The sequence below is a fragment of the Macaca nemestrina genome, chromosome 17, assembly GCF_043159975.1.
Source record: "Macaca nemestrina isolate mMacNem1 chromosome 17, mMacNem.hap1, whole genome shotgun sequence".
NCBI classification, from domain to species: Eukaryota; Metazoa; Chordata; class Mammalia; order Primates; family Cercopithecidae; genus Macaca; species Macaca nemestrina.
Window position 1 is genome coordinate 46,871,823 of NC_092141.1, and position 11,942 is coordinate 46,883,764.

General features: G+C 52.4%; 1 protein-coding gene across 1 annotated transcript; it reads right to left on the minus strand.

The window, feature by feature from the left end:
• Positions 1 to 79: 79 nt before the first annotated feature.
• Positions 80 to 9,423, minus strand: LOC105476877 (dehydrogenase/reductase 11). The gene is made up of 7 exons (XM_071082794.1): positions 9,085 to 9,423; positions 6,052 to 6,261; positions 2,626 to 2,720; positions 1,832 to 1,961; positions 1,120 to 1,212; positions 846 to 911; positions 80 to 721 (listed from the first exon to the last, which is right to left on the minus strand). Exons 1-7 carry the CDS (start codon positions 9,412 to 9,414, stop codon positions 680 to 682), a joined length of 966 nt encoding a protein of 321 aa, XP_070938895.1. The 5' UTR covers positions 9,415 to 9,423; the 3' UTR covers positions 80 to 679.
• Positions 9,424 to 11,942: the final 2,519 nt, after the last annotated feature.

Here is an 11,942-nt window from a genome sequence, read left to right on the forward strand (position 1 = left end):
AGAAATTCTGAGACACAAGCACCCCTGATCACAGAGAAGGGGAAAGAATGGAAAGACACACTCCTGAAGCCAAGGCAGATTGGTTGCAATTTTTCTTTTTTAATGATCACCATGAAATCCTCTGGACCAGGCCCTGGTATTCTGCTGCCATAGTCAGAGTGGAGGGATGACCCCACGAGGGGACGAGCAGCCAAGATTGGGCTGGAGAGCCCAGAAGGAGAAAGAGAAGGGGAAGAGGGAGCAGTGGGGCAGGCAGAGGAGGAAGTCTGGAGCCCTGGATAACCACGCAGATATAAGGTGAAGGCCTCCCTCTGCCACCCCAGCCCTGAGCCGCAGAGGTTGAGGTGCAAGAAGATGGGGGGAATTTTGGCCACAACTCCTTTCCCATATCAAAGGGAAGAGACTGAGAGCAGACAAAGGCCACGGAGCCCAGGGGGACCAAGAACAAGTTAACAAGTAAATCAATTAGGGACACCACCTCCTTTCCCCAGCCCATTTTTCACATTTACAACCGAAGCAATTTGACAAGATGATATAAAAATCTCAAACAAATTGTCTAGCCCCTGGTCAGGGTGTGGACAGGAAGTGGTATCCAATGATCCAGAAATCAACACCTAAAATCCAGAGGCAGGAGGCAAGCCATGAAGGGTGGGGAGGGAAGGAGGAGCTCCCACAGTCACTAGGTCACCTGCTCCGTGGGCCTCATCTGGATGTCTCCAATCTGTGGAAGGCACAAGGCATGAGGCAGCTGCGACACTCTCCCCTAGCCCTGCAGGGCTCCCTGCTCCCCTCCTCTGGGGCTGGTTGGGTTCCTCCAGCAAATGGACAGTCAGGGCCAGACTCACCTGGATGTGTGGGGGGGTGCTGAGGACGTAGATAACAGCCTCGGCCACATCCTCGGGTTTGAGACACTGAGAGCACCAGGGGAACGGGTTGAGACAAGGACAGAATGGACTCAAATTCCCTCCCACCACTGAGCTCCTCTGCAGCATCCACATGTCCACCCCAACCCTCCAGGAGGAGCCACAAAAGCTGGAAGGGTGGAGTCTCAAGGCCAAGGTTCCCTCTGCCTTCATTTAGGGGGTCAGTGGCTTCACCAGGCCCAGAGGGAGGCCCCACCTTCATTTGCTCATAGGTGGCAGCTGCCTTCTCAGGGTCCTTGTCGTGGAGTTTGAAGGCGAACTGTGTCTCCACCACACCTGGAGAGATGCACTGGGCCAACAGAGAGGGCCTGCTTAGGGGCTGAGCTTTGCCAGGCCTTGAGGAGGTTGAGGGGAGAGGATGGAGGCCACAGAACCCCAGCTTCACAATGACGGCTGCCCAACATCCAGCAGCCGCTTCCTCCCTCCGAAGCTGCCGCTGGCGGTGACCACAGTGATACCTACCATCTACAGAGCCTTTCCTATATGTCAGGTAAACGTTTTACAAAAAAGTATCCCTAAAAAGCTCATCATCTCCTTTTCACAAGTGAGAAGGCCGAGGCTTGGGGAGGTTCAGTGACTTGCTCACGATCACGCGGCCTTCAAGAGAAGAGCCCGGAGTCCCGGTTTCCAGCCACTGTGCACCTGGTTTCCCACAGTCCCTTGCTTTCCCTCAGGTCAGCCCCCTCCCAGCTTAAAGTCTAAGGCTGGTCCTTGGCTCCTGGATCAGTGAAATGAGGAAATGAAGGGCTGCACAGGGCCATGCCGGGAGCAGCAGCACCCAGTTCTGTGCCAGTCCACTCCCGGGAGCTCTAAGCGGCACATTCTGAACATGGGCTTCCTGAATGGTGTGTGTGGGTGGGGAGGGCCTGCGCCACCCCGTCCCCACCAGGGCTAGGCCACAGCCTCACCGTGGCTCGGATGTGGGTCTGGGCCTCCCGAAGCTCTTGCCTCAGTCCCTCTGTCAGCGCAGTGACGGCGTACTTGGTGGCACTATAGAAGTGGGTCACAGACAGGGGTAACACTCGGTGGCCAGACATGCTGGGTGGGGAGAGGAAGGGGAAAGAGGAGAGAATGAAGCTCCAGGGAGACCAGCAGTGCCCCTGCCATACCCGGTCAGCCCCACCACCCAGATGTGCATCGGAAAGCCTTCTAAAGGGGACCTCTAGTGGCCATCTCACAGCTCATTAATCTAATTTTGGTTATTCAAACAGCTTCAGAAAACCTTCCTTTTCCTGGAAGTTATCCCTAAGCTGACCACAGAATGCACTCGCCTGGTGGTGCAGAATGTCAAAACTCTTTCCATCTAATCTGTATGTTCACTGATATGATTCTATTGGGACATCTCAGGGCAGGAAGAGGTCATGTTCCCCCTCAGACTGGGGCTCCCCAGTGGCAGATACTGTACATAGTCTTTCTTTGTGCCATGAGGTGGGGTTCATCCCCAGGCCTGAGGAATAGAGGCACTCAGTCCCAGGAGAGGCCTCAGGCTTCAGCTGTAGAGGGAAGGAACTGAGCTGCCCATTCCAGCCAACCAGGGGATGGTACTTGACAACATTATTCTTTCCCTCACCATAATTGTGCCATTCGGGTATTAAATCTGTACTTTCCCACCAAGGAAACTGAGGTCCAAAGAGGTCAGGTGAGCTGCAGCACATTACCCAGCCTGGTGGGTGAGTGGTACCCCTTGGCCACCTGCCCTCACCTATTGATGTTAATGATGTGCCCATCGTCCACATTCCGCTCCTTCATGGACTGGTAGGCTTCCCGTGTGCAGATGCTGAGGGCCAGCACGTTCACCTGCAGGCCAGGGAGGGCAATGAGGTGTCTCCACTCCAGCCCAACTGAGCAAGTGATGGAGCCACAGAATGCTAGGGGGGAAGGGGACAATGTGGCATTCCAAAACAGTGTCCAGGTCCTCCCAGAGACCAGCCACAGGCACAGGGCACCTTGTCTTCTACACAAGATGCCCCTCTCCTTAAAGCTGCAACCCCCAGTTGATAGCAGAGGTAGCTCCTCACCTGGCTGACCCCCCAAGTTCCTGCAAACAAGAATGGAAACCCTTCAAACCCACTCCTGACCCAGGAGACTCTGTCTTGGCCATCTCCTCTATGAACAGTAGCACAGACCCTCTAATTCCAAAGGGAATCGTTTCCATTTCTTCCCCCAAATACGCTACTCTTCTCTTCGCTATGGGAGTCTGGCCCTGCTCCCTCCTAAACTGCTCAAAATCCTTACCAAAATGGCTTACAAATCTCTCTCCTCTGGCTCAGAGCCTAGCCTTTCCCTGCCTTCCTCAGCTACTCTCTGCTCCTTCCCCATCCCCTCCCTTGAGATGAGTGGAGAAGAGAAGGCCTGACCCTCCTTTCTATGCCTTCCTTTAACCTGGGTTCCATCTACAAGACTAGGCACGGAGACTCTAGAGGGTCAGGTAACTTCCCACTCCTACTCCCTCTGGCAGAGGCGACCCCCACATCCCCACCCTTCAGGGAACAGAGGTCTGAAGGTGTGTCTGCTGCAAAGCACCTACGCTGCCCCACCCATTGGCCCCACTCATTAGCCTCACTCAGAGGACAAGCAGAGATAAAGCTTTTAGCAGGTCCTCAGGCCTCTCCTCTTAGGAAGAGAGGGAACCAGCAGGAGATCAGATGTTTCTCTTAATCAGGTGTCAGAGCCTGCCATGAGGAATGGAACACCTTTGGTGTGAACCTGCCTTGGTGTTCACGGCAGTAGGAAGAGATGGGTACCAGGACAGGGAGGTTTCCAGCCCTGTTTCTCATCTTCTTGGCAATGTGGGCTTGTGAGGCAGAGAACTCAGCTCCTGGCAGGCAGAGTAGGAGAAATAGATCCCCTGGGACCAGGTGAGTAAATCTCCCAGGTCTAGGGTATCAGGGGCAGAGAAAGAGAAGATGCCTTATAGGATGATCCTAATAGATTTAGATAATGTTCAAGCTGAAAGGAGCTGTAGGAATTTAATGTAAGTCCCTCATTTTACAGATGGGCGAGTTAAGGTCCAGGTCTTTAGAGACCCATGTGCTGTGAGTGAGGATCATGGCTCTGATCTCCAAGAAGGCTGAGGGCTTCATTTTCATGGTTTCATTTCCAGGCCCAAGCATCTATGAGGTGCTAAGATAAGGTGCTAAGTCTACTGTCAGCAGATGGGAAAGGATTGTGGGGAGAGAAGAACATCCCATTCACACACTGCTTTCAACTTATCAGGATACTTTCCTTTTTTTTTTTTTTTTTTTTTTTTGAGACGGAGTCTTGCTGTGTCGCCCAGGGTGGAGTGCAGTGGCCGGATCTCAGCTCACTGCAAGCTCTGCCTCCCGGGTTTTTACGCCATTCTCCTGCCTCAGCCTCCCGAGTAGCCGGGACTACAGGCGCCCACCACCTCGCCTGGCTAGTTTTTTGTATTTTTTAGTAGAGACGGGGTTTCACCGTGTTAGCCAGGATGGTCTCGAACTCCTGACCTCGTGATCCGCCCGTCTCGGCCTCCCAAAGTGCTGGGATTACAGGCTTGAGCCACCGCGCCCAGCCATCAGGATACTTTCATACCCTACTATCACCCCATCATACCATCCACAAGTTGAAAACCCATGTCCTGAAAGTTGGGTTTGGCCTGTGCATGGTTTCAAAACATTTTAAATACCCTTCCAACATGTACTAGAAAGTTTCATTTATTCAATAACTATCTTTTGAGTGCTTATGGGATCAAGCTATACCAGAGAACAAAATAGATAAAAATCCTTGTCCTCATGGAGCTGACATTTTAGTGAAGGGGAGTGGGGGGTATCACATAATATCAGACTCCCCACTTCTCTCAAAGAAATCATAAGATCAGCCAGGCGCGGTGGCTCACGCCTGTAATCCCAACACTTTGAGAGACCGAGGTGGGTGGATGATGAGATCAGGCAATAGAGACCATCCTGGCCAACATGGTGAAACCCCATCTCTACTAAATACAAAAAAATTAGCTGGGCATGGTGGTGCTTGCCTCTAGTCCCAGCTACTCAGGAGGCTGAGGCAGAAGAATAGCTTGAACCCAGAAGGTGGAGGTTGCAGTGAGCCAAGATCACGCCACTCTGCACTCCAGCCTGGTGACAGAGCAAGACTCCGTCTCAAAAAAAAAAAAAAAAAAAAAAAACCAGGCCACACAGGGCCCACACCACCATAGAGGAACTATGTAGGATTTGAGCAGTGGCTGTGTGCTTCCCCACACTGCGGACCCCTCCTAACCTCCCTTACTCCTTTATGTACCTACCTGGCCCCAGGGGACATTGGAGTTGTGACCCCAGATATTGATGACAGAGGTGTGTTCATCCCAATTAAGTGTGACAAGACTGAAGCTCAAAGAAGGTAACCAATCTGCCTAAAGTCACATAGTTACTAGTGAGGCTAGGTAAGAATATCATCTCTTGTCTCTTTCTTCCTTTTCTTCCCATAACATCACGTTCCCAAGCACTCAGGCACAGGGATGACAAGTGGGAAACTCAACAGGCAGCAGTTCTCTCTCCTAAAAATCTTTCTTCTAACACAAGGAAATCACTCCAGACTTTAAGAACTACCTCCAGGTCGGGCATGGTGGCCCACGCCTGTAATCCCAGCACTTTGGGAGGATGAGGTGGGCAGATCACCTGAGATCAGGAGTTTGAGACCAGCCTGGCCAACATGGTGAAACCCCGTCCCTACTAAAAATACAAAAAAATTAGCCGAGTAGTGATGATGGGCGCCTGTAATTTCAGCTACTCAGGAGGCTGAAGCAGGAGAATTGTTTGAACCCAGGAGGCGGAAGTTGCAGTGAGCAAAGATCATGCCACTGCACTCCAGCTTGCGTGACAAAGCAAGGTTCCATCTCAAAAAAAAAAAAAAAAAAACAAACCAAAAAAAAAACAAAAAAAAACAACCTACCTCCAGGGGCTCAAAGAAGAGAAGAGCTGATATGGCCATTCATCCACTCCCTATCCCTCTGGTAGGGCAAGAAGCCAGGAGAGAGTCAAGATGCCCCAGGTGGGAACCCGAAGCTCCCTCTTCCTAGATGTTCCACCTCCAGCTGCACTCTGGTTCACAAACCCCTGGCTCCCCTCTCTCCTCCCCACCCTCCACCTGGAAGATGGAGGCTTGGAGCTCTTACATCGAACATGTCCTTCCAACCGCTGGTGCTGCCTGAGAGCAGGGTGTCAGGCCGGGCTAAGCCGGCATTGTTGATGCAGATGTCTACACCGCTGTGCTGAGAACGGATAGCCGAGAACATGGAGAGGATGTCCTCTTCATTTGACAGGTCACATCTGTAGGGGATCAAAGTCCCGGGGTAGCCTGCACTCTTACATTCAGCAGCCAGCTCCTATGAAACCCAACAGGGATCTGACTGGGGTGAGCAGCTCACTCCCATGGCTCCCCAGCCAGCCTCAGACCCCCATCCCTGTCACACTCATAAAACACGCTCCTTTGGCAGCTGACTTTCAGCCACGTAGATGTTGGACTGCCCATCCCCTAAGTTTGTCCTCTTTGGTCAAAGTCCAAGGGATGACAGTGCTCCCTGAGTGACGGAGGGAAAAGGTTGTGATCAATGGAGAAACCTCACTATAAACTCAAGTCTTGGCTGGGCGTGCTGGCTCACGCCTGTAATCCCAACACTTTGGGAGGCCAAGGCGGGTGGATCACTTGAGGTCAGGAGTTTGAGACCAGCTTTGGCTAACTTGGTGAAACCCCATCTCTACCAAAAATACAAAAATGAGCTGGGTGTGTGGCTACTTGGGAGGCTGAGGCACGAGAATCACTTGAACCCAGGAGGCAGAGGTTGCAGTGAGCTGAGGTCATGCCACTGCACTCCAGCCTGGGTGACAGAGCAAGACTCTGTCTCAAATAAATAAATAAATAAATAAATAAATAAACTCGAGTCCTGGGTGGAGCAGGAGCCAGGGATCTAGGGAATGGAGAGCTCTCTCTTTTCTGCCTCTTCCCCAACAGGAATACCTCTTCTGCCCATAGGTAATATGCGCCTCTCCACCACTTCATGCTTCTCCACCAGCACCAAGAGTCACTGGTCTGGTTAACCCAGCTTCTTCTCCTGCATTGTGTCAGCCAGTCCCTCATCTCTGAACTATTCCCCTCCCCTCGCAAACTGCAGCCAGCTGGCTCAGAGTTCTCAGACATGCCTTTCAACCACGCCCAGCTGCCAGTCTTCTCTCCCTACCTAAAGGAGGGGTCACAAAGTCAGGACAGATTATTTCTCTCTGAGCCCTGGTGCACCACCCTCCCCTCTGAGGTTTCTCAGGAGACTATGAGGCAAGTCAGGTGGCAGGTGCCATTAGGCATGCCCTGTGCATCTCCAGGCCCTCAGCATGCCGAGAAAGACCTGAGAAGGCAGAGCCACTGAGAGGCAGCCCAGGGGGAAGCTGACATTCAGAGGCAAGAAGAAAACATGCTCTGTGGCCTTCTTTGGAAGCCAGTGACTGGGCACTTGAGCCTCATGAAGGTGACTGTGTAGACATGGGCGAGGGGGAGGAGGCACGCAGTGCCCTAGAGGAAGGGCAGCTTGGCCAGCTGCCCTGGCCTGGAGCCCCTTCCTCCTCCCAAGACAAGCCAGGAATAAAGGACTGGATCGGGTGTCTTGGGACATTCTTTTCTGCTTTAACTTTCTGTGAGTTCAAAAGGTATAGTCCTCTGAGAATCAGATACCCCCCTTTCACCAGATTTTACCCACATTTGATCACTTCAGGAAACAGGAGTTTTCTCTGTAGGAAGCGAGAACCCAAATTCTGCTTTAACATCAATGAATCAATCAATCAAAGCAGACTGTGGGCAAGGAAGCCTGCAGCTCTCCCCTCCCCTGGCACACATCTTCCCACTTCCTCCTCTAGACTCAAAACTCCTACCGCAAGAAAACCAGAAGGGATGTGCTCAGAATGTATTTCTCCCTGTCACTGCCTTCCTGTTGCTCCACCTGTGCCACCTGATCTCCCTACCTCCCCTCAGTAATGATCTACATCATGTCATCACCCTCTCACAACAGGGGCATTCTCCTCTCAGACATGGAGTCACCCTGGGACTGAGTGATCGGCCTGGGGATCCCCTTGGGGCTCAGGCCCCACTTCCTGGCTAGCTTGCGGTAGGGGAGTAGGTGAGAAGGCAAGAGTCACTTCAGAACTAGGGAATCCAGTTGTTTAATCCCTGGCTTGATCCTCTGGGCTCCAAGGCTGGGGCTGGGTCCTGAGCTCCTCAGAATAGAATAAAGGGAGGGCAGAGTGGGGCAGTGATGGAGCCAGGTGACCTTGGGATTATCTGGGTTATAAAGTGTACCTTTGGTCAGCAGCAGGGGAGGGGACAGTCCTCCTTCCTGTATACCTTCTTCCTCTGCCCCCACCCAAGGCCTCCTTACCCTTTCGCTGCCTGAGGACTTTGAGCACGGTGGAGATAAAGCCCTGCAGCTAAGCACTAGCTCAACACTGAGAGTGAGCTTGCAGGGCACATCCAGAGAGAGCCTACGACAGAAATTCCTCCCTGCTCCAAAATGGCCATCTTGATTTTTCTCTTAATTCTGAGGGCTCCCAACCCCACGTCAAGAGAAGAGTAAGGAGTTCCAGGCTGCTTTATCCTCTCAAGGTTTCTGCCCTATTTCACCCACTCTGTTCGCCCCAGGAGAGTGGAGGAAGGCCCACTAATGAATATTCCATTCATTCCTCATGCCACTGGGCATGAGTTACCCACGAGGTAAGGGGGCGGGGCTGAGGCTCTTCAGTAAAGCTCCCACCCCTAACCCCACCCTCAGTTCTGGCTCCTGCCCATCTAGTTGGCCAGCCACCTTGCCCTGCGTGGTGGGTGACTTCTGGGGATTAGAGGCACTTGGCCACCGGGGGTGAGAAGGCCACAGGGGTGAGACCACCATTCCCGACCTCCGGTTTCCCCTTTCCTCGGGCCAATACCCTAGGCAGATGCGAGGGGTGGGCGGCGAGATGCCAGGGTCGGAGATTCGGTAACTCGAGCAGGGGCTGTCAGGGGAAACGGCTCCTTCAAAGACGAGACTTAAGGGGAAGGGAGAAACCTGCCTTAAGGGATCCGAGAGGCCGCCCCCACTACAGCAAAGGGCCCCGGCGTGGCGGGCAAGTGAATCCGACTCCGGGGAAACGACCCGCCCGCGGCGTCCCCGTCCCCGGCCCGGTCTCACCTCGATGTTGCTCACGGTGCGGGCGCAGCCCACCACCTTCAGTCCCTGCTGGACCAGGGCCCGGGCCACGGCCGCGCCGATGCCCCCCGAGGCCCCCGTCACCAGCGCCAGCCGGTCGCGCCACCGCTCCATGCCGGGCCTGGCCATGGGCCCGCGCCGCCCGCCCACCTCGCTGGACGAGGGCGGCACCGGGGTCGAGGAGCTGACGCCCGGCCGCTCTTCTGCCGCCGCCGCCGACCTGCTGGCGTCCGAGCCGCGCCTCGACCCACCAGAGTCCTGGCTTGCCTCCGACCGGGACTCCACCCTCAGGCCCCCGGCGATCCGCCGCATCCAGTCGGAGGCCGCCGCGGCCCGGCCGCCCCGCCCTCTGAGGGAAGTCCCCGCCCCTTCCGCCCCTCCGCCCCTCCCGCCCCTCCGCCCCTCCCGCGCCTCCGCCCCTCCCGCGCCTCCGCCCCTCCCGCGCCTCCGCCCCGCCCCGGCGTAGGGAAACCGAGCTGCGTGGGAGCGTCCTGGCAGCTGGCGGCGCCGTTTCCCCAGTGAGCGATTCCCTTTGGGGTCAGGGAAACCGAGGTTTAGCGCTGGGATTCCTCCAGCCCCAAGGGCGCATACTGAAGCGTCCCGCTTAGTCTCCGTTCTCTACTCCTGAACCCTAATGCCAGGATGAGGAATTAAGGGCACTTAAGGTGACTCCAACACTCTTACACCCTCCCAAACCCGCCGGTGGCTGATCGGAAGGGATTCAGCCCAGAAAACGCCGAGTGTCTCCGCCATCAACGCTGGGTGACCTTGGGAAGGACTCATTCACCCTACCTGATCCCTTGGCTGTATTAGCCACGGAAAACTGAAACACTCCCAAGTACACGTGTACTGGGGAATTCTGTCCCTAAATGGCCCACCGTGTCCAACTGCCCTAGACCCCCACGCTTACCCCTACCCTACTGTAGCAGATGTATCATGATATACGCCAAAGATTAAAACAGTACCTAATATTTGTTGCTTATGGTGTAGCAGGCATTTTAAATATAGTAACGAATCTGCACAACCGCTCTGAGATAGCACATATTGGTATCTTAATTTTAAAGATGAGTATACTGAAGTGGTGAAGCATGCTTTGGGCCACAGGCAGTCCAGTCTTAGGCCAGGGATGTGCTCCTAAACTGTCTTCACATCATTATCGCTTCTTGGGTTGTTGGTTTTGTTCGGAGCAGAGCTCGCTTTGCTAAAAGTGCTGAAAACTACGTACTTAATATAGCCATTCTCTTAAAGAAAAAGCATCTTTGAACAACCACCTGACTCCCTTCCAGCAAGCAATGGAGTAAGCAGTGAATGTGACTTGTTTATTCATTCAAAAACACTCATTTGCCTATCCTGTGTTTGGCCCCAATGGCAAAGATTAAAACTGAATTAAAACAGCCTTTGCTTTTAGGGATCTCAAAAGAACATTTGACTCTAACAGTGGTGAAGAGGGGATTCGCCTCTGAGCCAAGGGCTGTGGGAGACCCACAGTCATATTTTAGATTCTGGGATGAAATCAAAAAGGGTCCAAGAGGAGTCCTTCTACCTCTGCCTCATTCCTATACAACATTTAGATTAGAAAAACAACTCAGGAAGTGGATCCAAGAAATGACACTATGAAAATTCAATCTAAGTTTCTGCTGCTACTCACTTGAAATCTAACTCAAAATCTGATTAAAAGCACATAAAATTCACTCCACCTCCATTGCACAGAAGTACTGATTGTCCCACAGTTTGTATGCTGCCACCAAGTATTATAAACATGTAGACACAAATCTCTAAGCATCATGTGTCTACCGAGCTATTTGACTCGATCTTTTAAATGTCAGCAAAATGCTATTCCTGGGGGAAACTCTCTCCTTCGGTACTCACAGCTGTGACAGCAGTAAACTGTAAGACCACAGTGACTTTGTTACTGGACACCAGATAAGGCTGAACCTCACATGCACAGCCCACAATGTGGTTAGCACTCAGTGCAGCCTTCTGAGCCCAGTCTTACATGTTGAGCAATTACTTATCCAGCAACCCTTGGTTGAAATTCTGCCAAGTTTTGTTTTTATTCTTCTAGGTCAATATGAACCTCTGAATTTAAGAGGTACTTTGTGTTATGTATTAGGGAACTTTTAATAAAGCAGTTAAAGTCTCATGGGAAAGTAAGATGTTAGCGAGTATTTAAAGTATCTCCTTAAAAGAAAAAGACTGGAAAACTGCTTTTCTCAGTTGTCAATTCTCATCAAAGGAAGATTTTTGTCTTCAACAGTCTGTATCTCTGTCCTTCACCCTTTCTTTTATTTATTTATTTATTTATTTTTGAGATGGAGTCTCCCTCTGTCGCCCAGGCTGGAGTGCAGTGCCCGGATCTCGGCTCACTGCAAGCCTCGCCTCCCGGGTTCACGCCATTCTCCTGCCTCAGCCTCCCGAGTAGCTGGGACTACAGGCGCCCGCCACCACGCCTGGCTAATTTTTTTGTATTTTTAGTAGAGACGGGGTTTCACTGTGTTAGCCAGGATGGTCTCGATCTCCTGACCTCGTGATCCGCCCGTCTCAGCCTCCCAAAGTGCTGGGATTACAGGCTTGAGCCACCGCGCCCGGCCCCTTCACCCTTTCTAACATCAACACTGGACAAGCACTAAGTCCACAAGTGGCAAATACTAAAGTACTGCCACACATTAAGTAGAAACATGTACACCAAATTTTACTGTGCATATTAATAAATATTCTTTATTTTAAATTTTGCACATTGCGCTTTAACATTACATCCAAACATTTTGCAAGTGGATGTCTACTTTGTAAAACCATATATTCAGCTCATTGTCATTTCTGTACAGAATTATAAGTACAAC

Bases quoted from the DNA above. Each gene is read 5' to 3' on its own strand.
- LOC105476877 (XM_071082794.1), bottom strand. From the start codon at position 9,414: ATGCGGCGGATCGCCGGGGGCCTGAGGGTGGAGTCCCGGTCGGAGGCA. The intron at 6,262-9,084 runs GTGAGACCGGGC...TGGGTTTCATAG, and splicing joins GCACCGTGAGCAACATCGAG to GAGCTGGCTGCTGAATGTAA. The intron at 2,721-6,051 runs GTAAGAGCTCCA...CCTGGCCTGCAG, and splicing joins GTTGGAAGGACATGTTCGAT to GTGAACGTGCTGGCCCTCAG.